This window comes from Musca autumnalis, unplaced genomic scaffold (genome assembly GCF_047663935.1).
Source record: "Musca autumnalis isolate F117 unplaced genomic scaffold, ASM4766393v1 scaffold_5, whole genome shotgun sequence".
Taxonomy (NCBI): Eukaryota; Metazoa; Arthropoda; class Insecta; order Diptera; family Muscidae; genus Musca; species Musca autumnalis.
The window spans coordinates 30,111,172-30,136,958 of record NW_027412088.1 but is presented as its reverse complement, the minus strand read 5'-3'; the positions used below and the strand labels follow the sequence as shown (position 1 = coordinate 30,136,958).

Here is a 25,787-nt window from a genome sequence, read left to right as displayed (position 1 = left end):
AGACTTCGTGGTCTTCGATAAGAAGACTTCGTTGTCTTCGATGAGAACATTTCGTGGTCTTCGATGAAAAGACTTCGTGGTCTTCTACGAGAAGACTTCGTGGCCTTCGATGAAAAGACTTCGTGGTCTTCTAGGAGAAGACTTCGTGGTCTTCGATGAGAAGACTTCGGGTCTTCGATAAGAAGACTTCGTGGTCTTAGATGAGAACACTTCCTGGGCTTCGATGAGAAGACTTCGGTGTCTTCTGTGAGAATACTTCGTACTCTTCGATGAGAACACTTCGTGGTCTTCGATGAGAACACTTCGTGGTCTACGATGAGAACAATTCGTGGTCTTCGATGAGAACACTTCGTGGTCTACGATGAGAACAATTCGTGGTCTTCGATTAGAAGACTTCGAGGTCTTCGATGAGAAGACTTCGTGTGAGAAGACTTCGTGGTCTTCGATTAGAAGACTGCGATGAGAAGACTTTGTGGTCTTCTGTGAGAAGGCTTCGTGGACTTCGATCAGAAGACTTCGTGATCTTCTTTGAGAAGACTTCGTGGTCTTTGATGAGAACACTTCGGAGTCTTCTGTGAGAAGACTTCGTGGTCTTCTATGAGAAGACTTCGTGATCTTTTATGAGCAGACTTCGTGATATTCTATGAGAAGACTGCGTGATCTTCTATCAGAAGATTTCGTTGTCTTCTATGTGTAGACTACGTGGTCTTCTGTACGAATTCTGCTTTTCTTTAATAAGCCAACATGGTCTTCTACAAAAAGACCTCATGGTCGGACTGCTATAGAAGAACGCCCCAGAGACCTCCATAAGAATGTATCAGGTTGCTCACTAAGAAGACATCGAGATCTTCTATAGAGGATCTCAGCCTAGACATCATCGTCTGCTATGAAAAGACTTCTGGGCTTTCTATAAGAAGATCTCAGCTTAGGAAGAAGATCTCAGCAAAATATTTTATAGAAAGACCTCAAGGTATCTTATAAGAAGACCCCTGGGTCTCCTACAAGAAAATCTCTGTGATAAGAAGGCCTCGGGGTCTTCATTAAGAAGATCTCGGGGTCTTCAACAAGAAGATTTCAGTGTATTCATTCAGCATACGAGGGTCTCATGTCTTCATGGACCACACGGTATTCTATTAGTAGACCTTATGATTTTCTGACTTGAGCGTCATCTATAATCATAGTATGGTTTCTACAAGAAGACTCCAGATTATCTAATAATAAGAATTCGGTGTCTGCTAAAGGAGGGCTCGGAGTCTTTTAATTGAAGATGTCATAATCTTCGCTAAGGACGCCATAGGATTCTCTATGAAAGTGGTCTTCTCTATAGGAAGACCTCATAAAAGAAAACCCCATGGTTGTTATGATAAAATCTCATAGTCTTCTAAAAAGCTTCTAGAAGACCTCTTGGTCTTCTCTAAAGGAGATCTATTGGTCTTATATAAAGTTGTTCTATATAGAAGACGTCATACTTATACAATAAGTCCTCATTTTATTCTATAGGAATTATCTTTTAAAAAAAGCTTAATTTTCTATTAAGGGAAGTCCTCACGGTCTTGTTTAAGAAAAACTCATTTTTTGTGGGAAAAAATTGCCAACGCCCCTTTATAACAAGACCTTCTGGTCCTTTACAAGAAGACCTCTGGGACTTATATATAAGAAACACTTTGTCTTCTATAAGAAGAATATATATATTTCATGGTCTTCAATAAGAATATCACACTCGACTTTAAAAGAGCCCCATTATCTTCAATAGGAAACCGTCATGGTAAATTCTCGGAACCCCTGCCAATCAGTTTTCCACGGTTCAGAAATTAAAGTTAAAAAAACGATTTGAAGTTGGGTTGTCTTTTTACCACGACGGGTTGCAAGGACACGTCCAGCCAGCACGATAACACTCGGGACATTGTCCAGGACGGAATGTCTAAGCTCCTGATGAACATTGTAATCCCATAGATCCAGATAGTGAAATAATATCAGGTATATATCGCAGATGAAAATTATCCGTCGTCTAAGCTCCTGATGAACATTGTAATCCCATAGAACCAGATAGTGAAATAATATCAGGTATATATCGCAGATGAAAATTATCCGTCGTTAGATATGGAAATACTCTCAAGCATAGAACAAGTTATATTCCTTCAAGCACCTCCTCCACCAAAGAGCAACACTTTCGGTGATTAAATCCATTTTATTAAATCCATTTTATTTTATTCTTGCATTAACATTTTTATATAGAGTCTATAGGGTTTCAGAAAGGGTCCACAGAACCACCCTTTCTTTCAGGAATGGTCTATAGAAGCACCCTTTCTTTTAGGAATGGTCTATTATTAAATCCATTTTATTTTATTCTTGCATTAACATTTTTATATAGAGTCTATAGGGTTTCAGAAAGGGTCCACAGAACCACCCTTTCTTTCAGGAATGGTCTATAGAAGCACCCTTTCTTTTAGGAATGGTCTATAGAAGCACCCTTTCTTTTACGAATGGTCTATAGAAGCACCCTTTCTTTTAGGAATGGTCTATAGAAGCACCCTTTCTTTCCGGAATGGTCTATAGGAGCACCCTTTTTTTAGGAATGATCTAAAGGAGCAACCTTTTTTCAGGGATGGTCTATAGAAGCACCATTTCTTTCAGGAATGGTCTATATGAGCACCCTTTTTTAGGAATGGTCTATAGAAGCACCCTTTCTTTCAGGAATGGTCCATATGAGCACCCTTTATAGGAATGGTCTATATGAGCACCCTTTTTTAGGAATGGTCTATATGAGCACCCTTTTTTAGGAATGGTCTATAGAAGCACCCTTTCTTTTAGAAAGGATCTATAGAAGCACCCTTTCTTTTAGAAAGGATCTATAGAAGCACCATTTCTTTCAGAAAATAAAATAAAAGGATCTATAAAAACACCCTTTCATTCAGAAGGGGTCTATAGAATCACTATTCCCTTCCTATCATCAGCGTATTGTTGGCGACAGTTCCTGAATATTGATTTTTGTATAATCATAGGCTGAGGATACTTAGTTGATTCTGTTTTACATGTTCTGACATTAATTAATTTATTATTTTTCTAACCTTCGTTACCCTTTATTTCGCCATGTACCAAAACACTTATTTACCATAACTTTTGGTTAAAACAAGAAATTACGATACACAATTTCTGCACTGCAATTACCCAAACCAAGCGTCAAAAACGCTAAGCGGTATGGTTGAGAAGAGTCCCTAAAATTACAACTAATGGTAAATGTAGGAAGCATCTTAAAAGCATTTTGTCGGCATCGTCATTGCCACGCGTTGATAATTAATGCTTCCGCCATTAACCACTCCACGAACAAAAATGGCCAGCTATTCATAAAACGAGTATTAATGACAATGATGGTTTTATGTTCCAACGTCCGATAGGCTATAATGGCTGGTTGGTTAGCTAAAAACAAAGCAAGAAAAAAAAACATGCTACTTGACCATAACTTCAGGACTAAGTAAACAAATTAAAGGCACCCCGCACACACACTAAACAACATCAACGAAACAGGAAAAGAAGGATATTTAAAGGGACATCCAAATCGCCATCATCATTATAGATGATGTTCTTATTGTTGTAGTCACCATTTTATTATTAGCCATGTTGTCATGTTTGGCAATGCAATCATTCTTTAGTTTAGTCATTGCTCAGTGTGGTTGTTGTTTTTTATTGTCATTTTCTTGTTTTGTGTTTTATTTTTTGCTCTTCTCTTTCAAACTAATTAATATTTTAACGCTAACAAAGGAAACTTTTCCAATCCTCCAATACAACAATATTGTTGTTTTTTTCTTTTGGTTCTGCCTCAAGATAGAAGCAAACCAACCGAATGGTCCGAACAAAACGCCAGGATAGCTGCTTGCATTGTTTGTGGGTGGTTATGCATGAATTGTTTGTTGCCATTGTGTCAATTAAATTGTGCAGCAGTTTTTTTTAATTCTCTCAATTGAACCATTTATTTTTTAGCTAGGGTTAGGGTACTAGAAGTTAGGTTGGCACTGTAGTTATTCATGTTTACATTTTACTGTCTATAATGTCATAAAAATTATTGTTATATTTTTATTAGCCATAAAAAATCTATTTCTCACGAATATCTATTGAGAAAAACAAAAACTATAATTGAAGGCCAGAAGGTATTATAAAATAATTTCGGAAGGCCTTTTAATAGAAGGCCAGAATGCCTTCAAATAGAAGACGGAAAGGTCTTCTAAAAAATGCCAGAAGGTATTCTAGTAAAAGGTTAGAAGGTCTTCTCACAGAAATTCACACAGAAATCGTCTCACAGGAGGACAATAAATAGAAGTACAAAAAGTTTTCTAATCAAAGGCCTTCTAATAGAAGGTCTTCTAATAGAAGTCCAAAAGAGCATAAGTTCTTCTGATAGAAGGCCGGGAAGTCCTCTAATAGAAGAATATAAGCTCTTTTAAAAGAAGTCTGGAAGGTCATCACAGAAGATCAAAAGGTTTTCTCATAGAAGACCAGCATGTATTCTCAAAGAAAGCCAGCCTAAGACCAAAAGGTCTTCTAGCAGAAGATCAGAAGTGCAGTAGTTCTTCTAACAGAAGGCCAGAAGGTCTTCTAATAGAAGAACAGAAGGTCTTCAGATATCCGAAAGGTCATTTCATAAAAGAATAGAAGAAGATCATCCCATAGAAGGCCTGCAGGCCTTCTCAAAGAAGACCAGAAGATGTTCCTATAGAAGGCCAGAAAGTCTTCTAATAGAAGTTGAGAAGTTCTTCTTTTTTCTGCGGAAAATATTTACTCCACAATTTTTTCTGTTGGAAAATATTTATTATGAAACTATTTGCCACACAAAACTATTTACTCCGAAAATATATTCCATGCAAAAATATTTACTCCGAATATATTTTGTATGAAAAACTGTTACTCAGAAAATATTTAAAATGAAAAACATTTATTCCGAAAATATTTACAATGAGAAACGGTTACTCCGAAAATAAAAAATAAAATAAAAATCATTTCTTCTGAAAATATTTACAATGACAAACGGTTACTCCGAAAATAAAAAACATTTCATCCGAAAATATTTACAATGACAAACGGTTAGTCCGAAAATATTTTCAAAGAATAAAGTTACTCGAAAATATGTATATTCTGTGAGAAACAGTCACTCCGAAAATATTTTCTTTGGAAATATTACCTCTTAATATATTTTCTATGCAAATATTCAATCTGAAAATATTTTTTATTAAGAACATACTCTGAAAATATTATCCATTGAAAATATTTACTTGAAACCTATTTTCTTTTGAAATTTTTAATCCTAAAATATTTGATATCGAAAATATTTACCTCGAAAATATTTATCTGAAAAAATTTAACTCCGAATATATTTCCTGGGGAGACTATTAATTCCAAAATGATTTTCTATGAAAATTATTCACAGCGAAAATATTTCTTATAGAAAATATTAACTACGAAAATAGTTTCTATGCAAAATATTTACTCCGAAAATATTTCCTATCTAAAATATTTAATCCGAAAAAATATTTTCTGTGGAACACATTAACTCCGAAAATATTTTCTATTGAAAGTACTAACTCGGAAAATATTTTCTATATAAAATACTTTTTCGAAAATACTTTCTATTAAAAAATTTACTTTGAAAATAGTTTCTGTGGAAAATATTTACTCCGAAAATATTTTCAATTAAGTATATTAACTCAGAAAATGTTTTCTTCGAAAATATTAGCAACAAAAATATTTTATATGGAAAATATGTACTCCGAATATATTTTCTATTAAGAATATTTACTCCGAAAATATTTTCTATGGAAAATTGGTGCTCCGAAATAATTTTCTACGGAAATTATTAACTAGTTGAACATTTTCTATGGAAAGTATTTTTCACAAATATTTTAGATACGAAATTATTTACTTAAAAAGTATTCTCTATGGAAATTATAGAAAAATAAATAAGTAATTAGCCTAATATATTTTCTATAAAAAATATCGGCTCCGAAAATATATTCTAATAAAAATATTGACTCCGAAAATATTTTCTATTGAAAGTTTTTATTCCGAAATTATTTTCTTTGGCAAATATTGACTCCGGGAATATATTATATGAAAGATAGTCTGAAAATATTTTTTATGGAAAAAATAAGCTCCGAAAAAATTGTCTTTGGAAATATTTTCGAAGTAAATTTTTTCAACAAAAAAAAAAAAAAAAAAAAATATACGAGTCAATATTTTAATATGAAGAAAAAATTTAGGACTTACTTTGAAAATATTTTCTGTGGAAAATATTTACTCCGAAAATATTTTCAATGGAAAATATTTACTCCGAAAATATTTCCAATTAAAAATATTAACTCAGAAAATATTTTCTTCGAAAATGTTAGCATCAAAAATATTTTATATGGAAAATATGTACTCCGAATATATTTTCTATTAAGAATATTTACTCCAAAAATATTTTCTATGGAAATTTGTTGCTCCGAAATCATTTTCTACGGAAATTGTTAACTACTTTAATATTTTCTATGGAAAGTATTTTTTCACAAATATTTAGATACGAAATTATTTACTTTGAAAATATTCTCTATGGAAATTATAGAACAATAAAAATTAATTAGCGTAATATATTTTCTATAAAAAATATCCGCTCCGAAAATATGTTCTAATAAAAATATTGACTCCGGAAATATATTCTATGAAAGATAGTCTGAAAATATTTTCTATGGAAAAAATAAACTCCGAAAAAATTTTCTTTAGAAATATTTTAACAAAAAAAATCCGAGTCAATATTTTAACATGAAGAAAAAATTTAGGAGTTACTTTGAAAATATTTTCTGTGGAAAATATTTGCTCCAAAAATATTTTCTATGGAAAATATTTACTCCGAAAATATTTTCATTTAAATGTATTAACTCAGAAAATATATTCTTCTAAAATATTAGCAACAAACATATTTTATATGGGAAATATGTACTCCGAATATATTTTCTATTAAGAATATTTACTCCAAAAATATTTTCTATGGAAATTTGGTGCTCCGAAATAATTTTCTACGGAAATTGTTAACTACTTTAATATTTTCTATGGAAAGTATTTTTTCACAAATATTTTAGATATGAAATTATATACTTTTAAAATATTCTCTGTCGAAATTATAGAAAAATAAAAAAAATAATTAGCCAATATATTTTCTATAAAAATATCCGCTCTGAAAATATGTTCTAATAAAAACATTGACTCCGAAAATATTTTCTATTGAAAATATTTATTCCGAACGAAAAAAAAAATTATCGGAGAAAATAATTTCAATAGAAAATAGTTTCGGAGTTACTATATTCCATAAAAAATAATTTCCGAATATATTTTTTATGGAATTTCTATGAAAATTGTTACTCCGAAGTAATTTGCTTTGGAAATCATTTACTCCGAAAATATATGGAAAATATTTTCTATAGAAATTCACTATTTTACTAAGCCTTTTATATGGACATTATTTGCTCCGAAAATATTTTCTATAGGAAATAATTAGTTCGAATATATTTTCGATAACAAATATCCACTCCGAAAATATTTTCTATTAAAAATATTGGCTCCGAAAATATTTTCCATGGAAAATATTGACTTCGAAAATATTTTCTATGAAAAATATTGACTCCGAAAATATTTTCTATGAAACATATTTACTCCGAAAATTCTTTCTATGCAAAATATTGACTCAGAAAATATTTTCTATGGAAAATATGTTCAATATGTCAATATTTGCCATAAAAATATTTTCTGACTCAATATTTTCCGTATAAAATATTTTCGGAGTCAATTTTTTCATAGAAAATATTTTCGGAGCCAATATTTTTATTAGAAAAAATTTTCAGTGTCAATATTTTCCATAGACAATTTTTTCGGAGTAAATTATTTCCATAGAAATTATTTTCGGAATAAAAATGTTCTGTAGTAAATATTTTTGGAAAAATATGCATAAAAAACATTTTCGGAGAAAATAATTTCAATCGAAAATATTTTCGGACTTATTTTTTTCTGTAAAAAATATTTTCGGAGTCAATAAAAAATATTTTCGAAGTAGATATTTTTTAACACAAATATTTTCGAACCAATTATTTTCTATAGCAAATTTTCAGAGCAAATATTTTCCATAGAGAATATTTTCAAAGTAAATAATTTCCATATAAAATGCTTGTATAAAATAGCGAATTGCAATAGAAAATATTTTCGGAGTAAATATTTTCCATAGAAAATATTTTCAGAGTAAAAATGTTCTATAGTAAATATTTTTGGAAAAATATTATCAATAAAAATATTTTCAGAGAAAGTAATTTTAATTGAAAATATTTTCGGAGTTATTATTTTACAACAAACAAAAAACATTGTTCTACAACATCCCATACGGGACAAGGGAGACTTCCCTCATATCAATGAGTGCACCCCGATTCATATTAGCTCAATGATATGGGACCTACTGTTTATCGCCGAGTCCGAACGGCGTGTCTAAAGACACCACTTGTAGAGAAGTTTTACAAGGCTTAAATACTCTGGAAATGTCGCCACCATTACTGAGGGGTATTTTGCCACCGTTGAAAAATGTTTGATGTTGCCTGGCCGGGGAATCGAACCACCGACCTTCTGTGTGCAAGGCGGGCGTGCATACCATTGCACCACGGTGGCACCCATTACACTGTGCGACAACAAAAAAAAAAATACGAGGAAAATCGAGTAGATTATGAAAGTAGAGCTAAAAATATGAGACACGTGTATCGGCGTTTTAAAAGTTTACGTCGGAAAGTAACCAAAATAGGCGAGGCATTTTTAATTTTTTCGAAATATTCGAGTTAAGATATCTCTGAATCCTTGTATTTCAGGTATATTGTGTCTTTGGCAACTTTAAAAAGGAGTATGTGGGCAATATTTTTGTTAAAAATTTTAACCCTCATGCGGTTCATCAAAGGGGTCTGTTTTGTCCTTTTTTCAAAAATCTTTCAAAAACTCCTTAAAAATGTGATTGTATCAAATCATAATATTCTACAAAATTGTTCGCCATAAAATTTTACTATAGGTCTCAGAATACACCAAATCTGTAACTCTTGTCTAATCGCCAGGAATCTCTAAAAATGAAAAACACGTTTTAGGGTTAAAGTCGGACTTCTTCTGAGTTTATTCAAAATTGTCCCAAAAAACATAATTTTAGAGAGATGATGTCAGAGACAAAAATATTTTCCGTCAAATTTCACTATGGGTCACCAAAGAAATGAAATGTCTATTTACATTTTATAGCATGGAAATATCAGTATCAATTTTGCTGAAAAAACAGGAAAATATTTCCCAATATTTTTGTTGAAAAATTTGTCCTTCTTTTTTCGAGTTGGTACATGGAAGTAATATGAAACTTGGTTATAGGTGAAAAGTGTCAAGGGATGAAAAATTCTACACAAAATTTCACTATGAGTTTCAAAATAAACCATATATCTATGTATACTATTTCCTTAAAAAATTAGATTACAAATTTATACATTTAAGGATGAAATCATTTGTTTTAATTTTGGACTGTTAATTTTACATAATTCCATACTGGATCAAAATCTAGCAAAATCCTTTACTTTTTGGGAACATTGTTAAAAAAAGAAATGTTCCAAATGAAATTTCATTATGGGTCTCTGAATAAAAGAAATCTGTAACCATAGCATATATCATTATCAGCAGCACTTGTTTTTGATATATATGTTTTAGGGCCATATTTCCCAATTTTCACACAGATTGTCGTTGTGATTGGATACTGTAAATATCATACTGATGGTTTTTCATTGTGAATTCATACAGAAGATGTTGTGCGTTCCATTCATAATGCTTTTGAAATATTTGTGGTGCATATATATTTGGAATATAAAAAACCCACATTGGACCTGCTCAAATTGCGTGTTTTTAGTACTTTCAACTTAAATTCCGTAGTTGGGATAAGCCATTGGTTGCTTATATTGTAAGTGAAAATACATTAGAGGTCTACGGCTGTGGTCCAGTGAAAATATAGGTGACATATGGGGTCTCACATGCACGATTTGGCGTGGTCCAAAATAGTACAATAATGGAAGTAACTTCTGCTCTGGTGACATTTACGGAATTAATCCTTAAAAAAGACATAAACAGCTGTTTCATGAATGACCATAACAATTTCAATTAGAATATAACAATTTATGTAATTTTCTAGGGTTAATTCCGTAAATGTCGCCAGAGCAGGAGTTACTTCCATTATTGTATTATTTTGGACCACGCCAAATCGTGCGTGTGAGACCCCATATGACACTTATATTTTCACTGGACCATAGCCGTAGTTCACTAATGTATTTTCACTTACAATATAAGCAACCAATGTATCCAAACTACGGAATTTAAGTTGAAAGTACTAAAAATACGCAATTTGAGCAGGTCCAATGTGGGTTTTTTATATTCTAAGTATATATGCACCACAAATATTTCAAAAGCATTATGAATGGAACGCACAACATCTTCTGTATGAATTCACAATGAAAAACCATCAATATGATATTTACAGTATCCAATCACAACGACAATGTGTATGAAAATTGGGAAATATGGCCCTAAAACATATATATCAAAAACAAGTGCTGCTGATAATGATATATGCTATGGTTACAGATTTCTTTTATTCAGAGACCCATAATGAAATTTAATTTGGAACATTTCTTTTTTTAACAATGTTCCCAAAAAGTAAAGGATTTTGCTAGATTTTGATCCAGTATGGAATTATGTAAAATTAACAGTCCAAAATTAAAACAAATGATTTCATCCTTAAATGTATAAATTTGTAATCTAATTTTTTAAGGAAATAGTATACATAGATATATGGTTTATTTTGAAACTCATAGTGAAATTTTGTGTAGAATTTTTCATCCCTTGACACTTTTCACCTATAACCAAGTTTCATATTACTTCCATGTACCAACTCGAAAAAAGAAGGACAAATTTTTCAACAAAAATATTGGGAAATATTTTCCTGTTTTTTCAGCAAAATTGATACTGATATTTCCATGCTATAAAATGTAAATAGACATTTCATTTCTTTGGTGACCCATAGTGAAATTTGACGAAGAATATTTTTGTCTCTGACATCATCTCTCTAAAATTATGTTTTGTGGGACAATTTTGAATAAACTCAGAAGAAGTCCGACTTTAACCCTAAAACGTGTTTTTCATTTTTAGAGATTCCTGGCGATTAGACAAGAGTTATAGATTTGGTGTATTCTGAGACCTATAGTAAAATTTTATGGCGAACAATTATGTAGAATATTTGGATTTGATACAATCACATTTTTAAGGAGTTTTTGAAAGATTTTTGAAAATAGGACAAAAAAGACCCCTTTGATGAACCGCATGAGGGTTAAAATTTTTAACAAAAATATTGCCCACATACTCCTCTTTAAAGTTGCCAAAGACACTATATACCTGAAAGGCAAGGATTCAGAGATATCTTAACTCGAATATTTCGAAAAAATTAAAAATGGGCGGAACTTGCCCCGCCTATTTTGGTTACTTTCCGACGTAAACTTTTTAAACGCCGATACACGTGTCTCATATTTTTAGCTCTACTTTCATAATCTACTCGATTTTTCCCATCATTTTGAAAAAAATTGAATTTTGTTGCACAGTGTTATTATTATTATTTTACATACAAAATAATTTCCGAATGTTTTTTTTTAATTTCTATTAAACTTGTTACTCTGAAATAATTTGCTGTGGAAATTACTTATGTACTTCGAAACTATTCTGTATGGAAATTATAGAATACAAGTAAAAAAGGCTTTGCCGACTGAGATATACCCTCAGCCTGTGCAAATTGAAACAGTTTTATCACAAAAAAACTTATGTAATTAGGGGGTTTCAAAATGTTGGTCGTATGAACCGACAAAAATTTTGATTAGGATTAAAGTTCAAAAATTTTGCGGAAAAGGTACTTAAAGGAATGGACCGACATAGACCATGGGGGTGCCATAGGGGGTTTTACACCCTTCGAACTGTTTTCTCAAGAAGTATGGACTTGCCCCTGAAACAACTTTTACCATCGTTATTGAGGCAGCGAATGTAAGTTGCTTTAACAAAAATCAAAGTCATTCAATAGCAGGTCTTAGTGAACTTATCCAAAATTTTGTGTGGGAAGTACGGGATGGAGTGGACAAATATAGTCCATATTCGAACCTGATCTATATCTGGTAGATACTATGAGAATGTGTAAAGTATGGACCAAATCGGTCACTCCCATCAAGAGTTATCGTGCGCACAATTTTTCCGAATATTTTTGAACTTTTGTGGGTTAGGTACCTGAAGGAGTGGACCGATATGGCTTATCTACGAACTTAAAGTAAGTTTGGAAACAATATTACGCAGGCCAAATTTTGGCCGGAATCGGCATTTCCGTTCGAGAATTATCTTGCGCTTCCACCCATAAACATGGTGTCATAGGGTTTGTTTTTCAACTTTCAGGCTATTTTTTCAGGAAGTATTGATTTGCCCCTGAGGAAACTTGTACCTCCGTATAGGGGACAGTGAATACAAGATGTTACAACAAAAACCAAGGCGATTCGAGAGCAGGTCCTAAACTGAACTTTTCCGAAATTTTGTGTGGGAGGTACTTGATGGTGTTTACCGATGGAGTCCATATTGGAACCTCATCTAGATCTGGTAGAAATTTCATAATGTGTAAAGTATGGACCAAATCGGTGACTCCCTTCAAGAGGTATCGTGCGCACAAATTTTCCGAACATTTTCGAACTTTTGTGGGGGAGGTACCGGAAGGAGTGGACCGATATAATCCATCTTTGAAGTTGAACTAAGTTTGGACAAAATATTACGAAAGCCAAATTTTGGAATCGGCAGATCCGTTCGGTGTCATAGGGTTTTTTGTAACTTTCAGGCTATTTTCTCAGGAAGTATGGACTTGCCCCTAATGAAACTTACAGCGTCGTATAGAGGACAGCGAATACAACTTGCGTAAACAAAAATCAAAGCGATTCGAGACCAGGTCCTAAACTGAACTTTTCCGAAATTTTGTGTGGGAGGTACCCGAAGGAGTGGACCGATTGAGTCCATATTGGAACCTCATCTAAGTTTGGTAGAAATTACACGATGTGCAAAGTATGGACCAAATCGGTTATTCCCTACAAGAGTTATGGTGCGCACAAATTTTTCGAAAACTTTTGAACATTTGTGGGGGAGGTACCTGAAGGAGTGGACCTATATGGCCCATCTTCGAACTTAAATCGAATCTGGACAAAATATTTTATTATGGACTTTAGAAAATATTTTCTAAAGTCCGCAAATATTTTCTATAGAATGTCAATTATCGGATAATAATTTTTATAGAAAACATCCAATATTTTCTATGAATGTTATTTACTCCAAAAATAACTTTTTTTGGAAAAATTTTCACTCCAAATATTAAAAGAATTATAATCCAGCCATACCAACTTTCTTCAGAATTCATTCGAACCTACGAGTGTAATGACAATATTTTCATAAGTTACCTCATTCAAAATTTTCCTTTTTTTCTTTTACACACACAGGTAATATCGGCTCCATGATCTCCAATATGAATGTGGCACGTGTTGAATTCCAAAATCGTATGGACGGTGTTAAACAGTATATGGCCTTTCGCAAGGTTGGCCATGAGCTGGAGGCACGCGTCATTCGATGGTTTGCCTATACCTGGTCACAAAGTGGTGCTCTCGACGAAGAACGTGTTCTTGCCGCACTGCCCGATAAGTTAAAGGCGGAAATTGCCATACAAGTGCACATGGATACGCTGAGACAAGTGCGTATTTTCCATGACACTGAACCTGGCCTCCTGGAGGCTTTGGTGTTAAAACTCAAATTGCAAGTCTTCAGTCCAGGCGATTATATCTGCCGTAAAGGTGATGTCGGCAAAGAAATGTACATTGTTAAACGTGGCAAACTCTCTGTGGTGGCCGATGATGGGGTGACAGTGTTTGCCACCCTCGGTGCTGGTTCGGTGTTTGGTGAAGTGTCTGTGCTTGAGATTGCTGGCAATCGTACGGGTAATAGACGCACTGCCAATGTTCGTTCCTTAGGTTATTCAGATTTATTTTGTTTGGCCAAACGTGATTTGTGGGAAACGCTTGCCGATTATCCCGAGGCAAGAGCAACACTAACGGAGAGGGGATGTCAACTGTTGCGCAAGGATGGTTTACTGGATGAACAAGTGTTTGCGGGTAAGTTGTGAATGGAGGGAGTTTGTTTTTTTGCAAATGTCATGCTTTAATTTATGTATGCGTAATTGTGTGGTTTTTGTTTTTAGCAGATTCCCAACGAGTCCATGACACCATAGAGAGTGGCATTGAAAAACTGGAACTTTCTGTGGAAAATCTCAATATGCGTCTGGCACGTCTACTGGCCGAGTACACTGCCAGCCAGGCCAAAATGAAACAACGTTTGGCAAAACTTGAACTGAAGTAAGTAGACGATTTTTTTTTTGGTTTTCCTAGTTTAAATTTTATGTATGGGAAAAAAGTGATACTGCACAGTGGGACGATTTACGCGGATATTTAATAAGCTTTCATGGAGAAAATTTGCTCCGAAAATATTTTCTATAGAAAATATTCATTACGAATATGGAAATATTCTCTTCGAATATGGAAATATTCACTACGAAAATATTTAATATGAAAAATATTTACTTCGAAAATATTTGCTATAAGATATATTCACTACGAAAATATTTTTTGTAGGAAATATACAACCCAACATATAATCTATAGAGAATATTCGCTCCGAAAATGTTTTCTATGGAAAATATTGACATCGAAAGCATTTTCTGTGAAAAATCTTCAAACAGAAAATATTGTCTATGGCGAATATTCAATCCGAAAATATTTTCTTGGGAAAATATTCAATTTAAAACATTCACTCCCGAAATATTTTGGAAAATGCCAACCTCGAAAATATTATCTATAGAAAATATTCACTCCGAAAATATTTGTTATGTAAAATATTCACTCCGAAAATGTTTTCTATGGAAAATATTCACACCAAAATTATGTTCCCTCCGAAAGTATTTGCTATGGAATATAAATATTTTTCACTCCGAAAATATTTTCTATAGAAAATATTCAATCCGAAAATATTTCCTATGGAAAATATTCACACCAAAATACTTTCTATGGAAAATATTAACCCAAATATATTTTCTATAGAAAGTAATCACTCCGAAAATATTTTCTATAGAAAATATTCAATCCGAACACCAAAATACTTTCTATGGAAAATATTCACCCCAAAAATATTTTCTCCGAAAATATTTTCTATGGAAAATATTCACTCCGAAAATATTTTCTATGGAAAGTATTCACTCTGAAAATATTTTCTATGGAGACTGTTAACTCCGAATATATTTTTTGTGCACACTATTCACTCCGAAAATATTTTAGGCAAATATTTTCTATAGAAAATATTCTCTCCGAAAATATTTTTTATAGAAAAATATTTACTCCGAAAATATTTTCTATGGAAAATAAATACTTTTCTTTTCGAAAATATTTTCTATGGAAAATATTCAATTCGAAAATATTTTCTATGGAAAGTATTCACTCCGAAAATATTTTCTATGGAGACTGTTTACTCCGAATATATTTTTTGTGCACACTATTCACTCCGAAAGTATTTTAGGAAAATATTTTCTATAGAAAATATTCTCTCCGAAATATTGTCCGAAAATATTCTCTCCGAAATATTGTCCGAAAATATTTTTTATAGAAAAATATTTACTCCGAAAATATTTTCTATGGAAAATAAATACTTTTCTCTCCGAAAATATTTTCTATGGAAAATATTCACTCCGAAAATATATTCTATGTAAACTATTCACTCCGAAAATATTTTCTATGGAAAATATTCACTCCGAAATTATTTTCTATGAAAATATTCACTCCGAAAATATTTTCTATGGAAAATATTCACTCCGAAAATATTTTCTGTGGAAAGTATTCACTTCGAAAATATATTCTATGTAAACTATTTACTCCGAAAATATTTTCTATGGAAAGTATTCACTCCGAAAATATTTTCTATGGAAAATATTCAATCCGAAAATATTTTCTATGGAAAATATGCACACCGAAAATATTTTCTATGGAAAGTATTCACTCCGAAAACATTTTCTATTGAAAATATTCACTCCAAAAATAATGTCTATGGAAAATAAATATAAATGAAAATATTTTCTACGGAAAATATTCACTCCGAAAATATTTTCTATGGAAAATACTTACTCCGAAAATATTTTCTGTGGAAAGTATTCACTCCGAAAATATTTTCTATGGAAAATATTCACTCCCAAAATATTTTCTATGGAAAATATTCACTCCGAAAATATTTTCTATGGAAAATATTCACTCCGAAATTATTTTCTATGGAAAATATTCACTCCGAAAACATATTTAATGGAAAATATTTACTCCGAAAATATTTTCTATGGAAAGTATTCACTCCGAAAATATTTTCCATGGACAATATTCACTTATTTTCTATGGAAAATATTCACTCGGAAAATATTTTCTATGGAAAGTATTCACTCCGAAAATATTTTCTATGGAAAATATTCACTCCGAAAATATTTTCTATCGAAAATATTCACTCCGAAAATGTTTTTTATGGAAAGTATTCACTCCCAAAATATTTTCTATAGAAAATATTCAATCCGAAAATATTTCCTATGAAAATATTCACACTAAAAATATTTTCTATGGAAAATATTCACTCCGAAAATATTTTCTATGGAAAATATTCACTCCGAAAATATTTTCTATGGAAAATATTCACTCCGAAAATATTTTCTATGGAAAATATTCAGTGAGAAAATATTTTCTATGGAAAATATTCACTACGAAAATATTTTCTTTGGAAAATATTCACTGAGAAAATATTTTCTATGGAAAATATTCACTACGAAAATATTTTCTTTGGAAAATATTCACTCCGAAAATATTTTCTATGGAAAATATTCACTCAGAAAATATTTTCTATGGAAAATATTCACTCCGAAAATATTTTCTATGAAAATATTCACTGAGAAAATATTCACTTCGAAAATATTTTCTATGGAAAATATTCACTCCGAAAATATTTTCTATGGAAAATATTCACTGAGAAAATATTTTCTATGGAAAATATTCACTTCGAAAATATTTTCTATGGAAAATATTCACTGAGAAAATATTTTCTTTGGAAAATATTCACTACGAAAATATTTTCTTTGGAAAATATTCACTCCGAAAATATTTTCTATGGAAAATATTCACTCAGAAAATATTTTCTATGGAAAATATTCACTCCGAAAATATTTTCTATGAAAATATTCACTCCAATAATATTTTCTATGGAAAATATTCACTCCGAAAATATTTTTTATGGAAAGTATTTACTCCAACAATATTTTCTATGGAAAATATTCACTCCGAAAATATTTTCTATGAAAAATATTCACTCCGGAAATATTTTCTATGGAAAATATTCACTCCGAAAATATTCACTTCGAAAATATTTTCTATGGGAAATATTCACTCCAGTAATTTTTTCTATGGAAAATATTCAATCCGAAAATATTATCTATGGAAAATATTCATTCCGAAAATATTGTCTATGGAAAATATTCACAGCGAAAATATTTTCTATGGAAAATATTCAACCCGAAATTATTTTCTATGGAAAATATACACTCCGAAAATATTTTCTATGGGAAATATTCACTCCAATAATTTTTTCTATGGAAAATATTCACTCCGAAAATATTGTCTATGGAAAATATTCATTCCGAAAATATTTTCTATGGAAAATATTCACTCACAAAATATTTTCTATGGAAAATATTCATTGCGAAAATATTTTCTATGGAAAATATTCACTTCGAAAATATTTTCTACGGAAAATATTCACTCCGAAAATATTTTGTATGGATAATATTCACTCGGAAAAATATTTTCTAAGGAAAATGTTCACTCCGAAAATATTTTCTATGAAAATATTCACTCCAATAATATTTTCTATGGAAAATATTCACTCCGAAAATATTTTTTATGGAAAGTATTCACTCCAACAATATTTTCTATGGAAAATATTCACTCCGAAAATATTTTCTATGGAAAATATTCACTCCGAAAATATTTTCTATTGAAAATATTCACTACGAAATTATTTTCTATGGAAAATATTCACTCCGAAAACATTTTCTATGGAAAATATTCACTCCGAAAATATTTTCTATGGAAAATATTCACTCCGAAAATATTTTCTATGGAAAATATTCACTCCGAAATTATTTTCTATGGAAAATATTCACTCCGAAAATATTTTCTATGGAAAATATTCACTCCGAAAATATTTTCTATGGAAAATATTCACTTCGAAAATATTTTCTATGGAAAATATTCACTGAGAAAATATTTTCTATGGAAAATATTCACTCCGAAAATATTTCTATGGAAATATTCACTCCGAAAATATTTTTTATGGAAAGTATTCACTCCGAAAATATTTTTTATGGAAAGTATACACTCCGAAAATATTTTCTATAGAAAATATTTACTCATAAATTCAGTCCGAAAATATTTTCTATGGAAAATATTCACTCCGAAAATATGTTCCATGGGAAATATTCACCCCCGAAAATCTTTTTTGTGGAAAGAATTCACTCCGAAAATATTTTCTATAGAAAATATTTACTCGAAAATATTTTCTATGGAAAAATTCACTCCGAAAATATTTTCTATGGAAAATGTTCACTCCGAAAAAAATTTCTACGGAAAATAAATATTTTTCATCCTGAAAATATTTTCTAAATATATTTTTTATTGAAAATATTTCTATCGAAAATAATCGTTCAAAAGTATGGTCTCTCCGAAAATATTTGCTATGGAAAATAAATATTTTTCACTCCGAAAATATTTTTTATAGAAAATTGTCAATCCGAAAATATTTCCTAAGAAAAATATTCACACCAAAATACTTTCTATGGAAAATATTCACCCCAAAAATATTTTCTATGGAAAGTAATCACTCCAAAATTTTTTTCTATGGAAAATATTCACTCCGAAAATATTTTCTATGGAAAATATTCACTCCGAAATATTTTCTATGGAAAATATTCACTCCAAAAATATTTTCTTTGGAAAATATTCACTCCGAAAATATTTTCTATGGAAAATATACACTCCGAAATTATTTGCTATGGAAAATACCCACTCCGAAAATATTTTATATGGAAAGTATTCACTCCGAAAATATTTTCTATAGAAAATATTCACTCAGAAAATATTTTCTATGGAAAATATCCACACCGAAAATATTTTATATGAAAAGTATTCACTCCGAAAATATTTTCTATGGAAAATTTTCACTCCGAAAATATTTTCTATGGAAAATATTCACTCCGAAATTATTTTCTATGGAAAATATTTACTCCAAAAATATTTTCTATGAAAAATATTCAATACGAAAATATTTCCTATGGAAAATATTCACTCCGAAAATATTTTCTATGGAAAATTTTCACTCCGAAAATATTTTCTATGGAAAATATTCACTCCGAAAAAATTTTATATGGAAAATATTCACTCCGAAAAATTTTCTGTGGGAAATATTCAATCCGATAATATTTTCTATTGAAAATATTCACTCCGAAAATATTTTCTGTGGGAAATATTCAATCCTAAAATATTTTCTATTGAAAATATTCACTCGGAAAATATTTTCTATGGAAAATATTGACTCCGAAAATATTTTCTATGGAAAATATTCACTTCGAAAATATTTTCTATGGAAAATATTCACTTCGAAAATATTTTCTATGGAAAATATTCACTGCGAAAATATTTTCTATGGAAAATATTCACTCCGAAAATATTTTCCATGGGAAATATTCACTCCAAAAATATTTTTTTATGGAAAGTATTCACTCTGAAAATATTTTCTATAGAAAGTATTCACTCCGAAAATATTTTCTATAGAAAATATTTACTCGAAAATATTTTCTTTGGAAAGTATTCACTCCGAAAATATTTTCTATGGAAAATATTCACTCCGAAAATATTTTCTATGGAAAATATTCACTTCGAAAATAGTTTCTATGGAAAGTATTCACTCCGAAAATATTTTCTATAGAAAGTATTCACTCCGAAAATATTTTCTATAGAAAGTATTCACTGCGAATATATTTTCTATAGAAAATATTCACTCCGAAAATATTTTCTATAGAAAGTATTCACTCCGAATATTTTTTCTATGGAAAATATTCACTCCGAAAATATTTTCTATGGAAAATATTCAGTTCGAAAATATTTTCTATTGAAAATATTCACTCCGAAAATATTTTCTATGGAAAATATTCACTCCGAAAATATTTTCTATGGAAAATATTTACTCCGAAAATATTTTCTATGTAAAATATTTACTCCGAATATATTCTATGGAAAAATTCACTCCGAAATTACTTTTCATGGAAAATATTCACTCCGAAAATATTTTCTATGGAAAGTCTTCCTCCAAATGAATATTCTAAATATGATATTCACTACGAAAATATTTGCTAAACATAATAACGTCTCCGAAAATATTTTCCAAAGTAAATATATTATCCAAAGATATTTTTAAAGGAAATATCCACTCCGAAAATATCTTCCAATGAAAATATTTACTCCGAAAATATTTTCAAAATATTTTATTCCGAAAATATTTTCTAAATATTTTACTTCGAAAATATTTTCTAAATATTTTACTTCGAAACTATTTTCTATAGAAAATATTCACTCCGAAAATATTTACTCCGACAATATTTTTGAGAAAATGCACAATCCCAATTATTATTTTATTTTCCTCATTGTGCAGCGCCTTGACATTTCTTGTATTTGAATATTCATCCACGTCTTTTAATTTCATCAACTAATTGACTTCTTTCTATTGTGTTTCTTTTTTCACGCTCTCTCCATTTTTTTCCAGTTACCAATTAACACAAAACAACGCACTAACAGAGCAGCATGCACGACCACCACGCAGTGGTCGCCTATATTCATTGCAACCCAAAAAACGTCCAAGGCCAAGACCAATAACCGCTTCCAAGTCCATCGAAGATAATAAACAGAACACATTGTAAAATTGATTTTAGCAGGAAATCCCTGGCGGCGATTTTCCAATTCATGTCACAATGGTTTCAAAGAAATCTAAACTTTTTGTGTCACAAAATGTTAAACATTATGTGGTCATTTAAAGAGAGAGAGAGAAAGAGAAAGAAATGTGTACGTCAAGGAAACAAATGAATTTTTTGGCGTTTTATTAAATTTCTTTTTATTTTTATATGGAAGAGGAATTGAAATGTAAATTAATTTACGAAGAAATTTATATCCACTTCTTTGTATCATTCCTAGAAATTTGCCAATAAATAACAGATTTTTTTAAATACCTAAATGTGAATGTTAACATTAATTTTAAGCTATAAGAAAGAAATATATTTTTAAAATTAAAAAAAAAAAAACAAATTTTTAATTTGAAAAATAAACTAATTAAGAAGAAGTACACATATAAGAAAAATTATGTTAAACAAAAATATAATGTGCCTCAAAATAATTTTTAAAAAATTATATCTTAAAATAAAAAATTATGTTATAAAACAACAACAACAAGAAAAACTAAAATAGATACATATACATTTTAATAAAAAAGAAAACAAAATTTTCTTAGAATATTTAGTATATTATCGTATAAGAAATTTAATATAAAATAAATAGCTATTAAATTTATCTAAGCTGCAACTAGAGATAAACTTGATAAGGAACTATAGTTTTATAAAATGTATTTCTTTTTTCTTTGCAGTAAATTCAATTTAATTAGAATAATCAAATTTAAGATGATATAGAATATATTGTATGTTACTAATTAATAAAATCTAAAAATAAAATATATGTATTTATGTATACAACAATAAATTAGTATGTTTAATAATAAAATTTAAGAAATCTATATTCTTTATTTTCGTTAAAAATAAAATCTAAAACAACCGTTACAAGGAGTCGAAAGTACCTCATGAAGTGAAAATAGTTCATCTTGAAATGCCATGTTTCCTAAGCGAAAGGTCAAAGTAATGAAATGAAAAAATAAATCAGGGAGTTTAATAAAAGTAATTAAAAATAATAATTCAAAAAGGAGTAAAGAATTATTTTTTGTTATATTTTTTAAATATGAGTTTTCCGGAATGTGTCGTAAAGATATAAAGAAAACATTCCTTAAAGACACTTGTGCCACAAGGCCGAATTTTTATACCCTCAGCCTTTAGGCTAAGGAGGGTATATACACTTTGATACAATGAAAATGTGCCTCATCGAAATAATGGTTTTAGACCCCAAGTATGTTTGGACGAAATGTGTTTCAGACAATTTGGAGTCGATCTAGCCATGTCCGTCCGTCTGTCTGTCGGTCTGTCTGTCTGTCCTGCTGGCTGGAGCGCACGATAACTCTCGAACGGATGAACCGATTTGGTTCAAATGTTGGCTTTCGTAATATTTTGCCCAAACTTAGTTTAAGTTCGAAGATGAGCTACATCGGTCCACTCTTTCCGGTACCTCCCCCACAAAAGTTCGAAAATGTTCGGAAAGTTTGTGCGCACGATAACTCTTGAAGGGAGTGACCGAATTGGTCCATACTTTGTATAGCATAAACTTTCTACCAGAGTAATATGAGGTTCCAATACGGGCTCAATAGGTCCACTCCTTCGGGTACCTCCCACACAAAATTTGGGAAAAGTTCAGTTTAGAGCCATCTCTCGAATCGCTTTGATTTTTGTTTTAGCAACTTGTATTCTCTGCCCTCCATACGACGGTACAAGTTTCATCAGGGGCAAGTCCATACTTCCTGAGAAAATAGCCTGAAAGTTGCAAAAAACCCTATGACACAGTGTGAGGTGGTTGGAGCGCAAGATAACTCTCGAACGAATCTGCCGATTCGGTCCAAAATTTGGCCTTAGTAATATTTTGTCCAAACATAGTTTAAGTTTGAAGATAAGCCATATTGGTCCACTCCTTCAGGTACCTCCCCCACAAAAGTTCAAAAATTTTCGGAAAATTTGTGCGCACGATACCTCTTGATGGGAGTGACCGATTTGGTCCATACTTTACACATCCTAGTATATCTACCAGGTATAGGTCGGGTTCGAAAATGTACTATATTTGTCCACTCCGTCCGGTACCTCCCACACAAAATTTTGGATAAGTTCACTTTAAGACCTGCAATCGAAGCACTTTGATTTTTGTTGAAGCAACTTGCATACGCTGCCTCAATTACGACGGTAAAAGTTTTTTTAGGGGCAAGTCCATACTTCTTGAGCACAAAGCCCGAAGAGTGTAAAACCCCCCTATGGCACCATATACTGTGGGTGGAGATCCACTTCCATAACGGTCAATGTCGATCCATTCCTTTCAGTATCTCCTCCGCAAAACTTTTGATATTTTATCCTAATCAACATTTTTGTCGGTTTAAACGCCCTAAATACGAGTACATACGTATTTTGGGAAAAAAATTGTTTCAATATACACAGGCTGAGGGTATATCTCTGTCGGCAAAGCCGACTGATACTTTTTTACTTGTTTAATTTTTTATAGAAAACATTTTATTTTGGGAAAGGAGAGAGTAGCAAAATCAATGGCAAAATTGACAAAAGTTAAGTTAATTAAATTTGTTATTCCGTTTTTAACGCATCGAAATATTCATCGGAGACCCTAAACAGTATGTATATACATTAGGGTGGGGCGATTTGTGTGGAAGGAAAAAAACCTTAATGAGCCCTTCGCGTTTCTGATTCCTGGGATTGAACTGAGCAAAAAAGTCCACTGGACCATATATCTACCGTGAAAATCGAGCCTCCCGATTTTGACTTTAAGTTTTTTATTGACGTTTTTTGGATATTTTGGCATATAACAGCCAAACCATTGAGATTTTCGATCCAACACAAAGACAAACTTTGTAGCCAAGGCAGTAATTGAAAACTCTTTAATACATCGCAAAAGCATTGAAATGCTCCTTCAGGCAGTTTTGACCTTAAGAATGTGCAAGCTTTTCGGAAAATGTCGATAAATGACATTGTGCTATAAAATTTGACCCGAAAAATATTCAAGTGTTCTGATGCAAAATTATATCGTGTTGGGATCCATGGACAACGACAATGCCTTTAGTTCGTTTGGGTCACTTCGTTTTATTTTTTTATAACGGTAAAAGTAGAGAAAATCTGGGTTTCTTACATTTTCAAATTTAAACGGACATATCTTCTTTTTTCACAACGGATTTCTATTGATTCTGCTTCCTTTTAAAAGGGTGAATAATATCTTTAGAACAAGTTATTATTTGTTTAAATCGGTCAACAAATGGCTAAGTTATAGTGGTTTAAGTCTGAAAACCCCCTCAAAAAAACTATAAAGGAATTTCTCATAATTTTCAAAATAAATATTGAACAAAACAAAAAAAACATTATATTTTTGAAAATTATGAGAAATTCCTTTATAGTTTTTTTGAGGGGGTTTTCAGACTTAAACCACTATAACTTAGCCATTTGTTGACCGATTTAAACAAATAATAACTTGTTCTAAAGATATTATTCACCCTTTTAAAAGGAAGCAGAATCAATAGAAATCCGTTGTGAAAAAAGAAGATATGTCCGTTTAAATTTGAAAATGTAAGAAACCCAGATTTTCTCTACTTTTACCGTTATAAAAAAATAAAACGAAGTGACCCAAACGAACTAAAGGCATTGTCGTTGTCCATGGATCCCAACACGATATAATTTTGCATCAGAACACTTGAATATTTTTCGGGTCAAATTCCAATGCCTTTGCGATGTATTAGAGAGTTTTCAATTACTGTCTTGGCTACAATGTTTGCCTTTGTGTTGGTTCGAAAATCTCTATGGTTTGGCTGTTATATGCCAAAATATCCAAAAAACGTCAATAAAAAACTTAAAGTCAAAATCGGGAGGCTCGATTTTCACGGTAGATATATGGTCCAGTGGACTTTTTTGCTCAGTTCAATCCCAGGAATAAGAAACGCGAAGGGCCCATGAAGGTTTTCAAATCGCCCCTGCCTAATATACATATCTTTTAGATCAGGGTAAAATTCTAAGTCGATATAACCATGTCCGTCTGTCCGTCCGTCTGTTGAAATCAAGATACAGGTCGCAATTTTTGAGATAGATGTTTGTGATTTGGTATAGAAGTTTCTATTACTCCTAGAATGTTTGGTATTGCAAATGGTCTATATCGGTCCACTTTTTGATATAGCCCCCATAGAACGGTACCTCCCGATTTTCGGTATTTTGAAAGTTTTAGCTTCGTTATCTGACCGAAATGGCTGAAATTTGGTAATCAGTCTTCGTTGGGGTATACAACTTTCCCCCAGAATTTAGTCGGTATATGTCTACTCCTTCATATAGCCTTCATAGATTGGTACCTCCCGATTTTCGGTATTTTGAAGGTTTTAGCTTCATCGAAATGGCTGAAATTTGGTACTTTTTCTTCATTTGTGGTATAAAACGTTCCCCCAGAATTTTGTCTGTATAGGTCCACGCCTTCATATAGCGCATATAGAACGGTACCACCCGATTTCCGGTATTTTGAAGGTTGTGGCCTCAATATTCCATCGAAATAGCTGAATTCTGGTACTTAGTCTTCCCAGAATTTTGTTTGTATAGGTCGACGCCTTCATATAGCCCCCTTAGAACGGTACCTCCC

The 25,787-nt window shown here is 31.2% G+C and overlaps 1 protein-coding gene across 2 annotated transcripts in view; it reads left to right on the top strand.

The window, feature by feature from the left end:
- Positions 1–21,445, top strand: part of CngA (Cyclic nucleotide-gated ion channel subunit A) — a 178,522-nt gene extending 157,077 nt beyond the window's left edge. Inside the window, exons 6-8 of one of the 2 annotated variants that reach the window (XM_073956887.1) lie at positions 13,578–14,243; positions 14,333–14,483; positions 21,019–21,445. In XM_073956887.1, the coding sequence (XP_073812988.1) occupies positions 13,578–14,243; positions 14,333–14,483; positions 21,019–21,172 (971 nt within the window). In that variant the 3' untranslated portion in view covers positions 21,173–21,445. Of the gene's footprint in view, positions 1–13,577; positions 14,244–14,329; positions 14,484–21,018 lie in introns of both variants that reach the window. The other variant, XM_073956886.1, reaches the window with a different exon arrangement.
- The last annotated feature ends 4,342 nt before the right edge of the window (positions 21,446–25,787 follow it).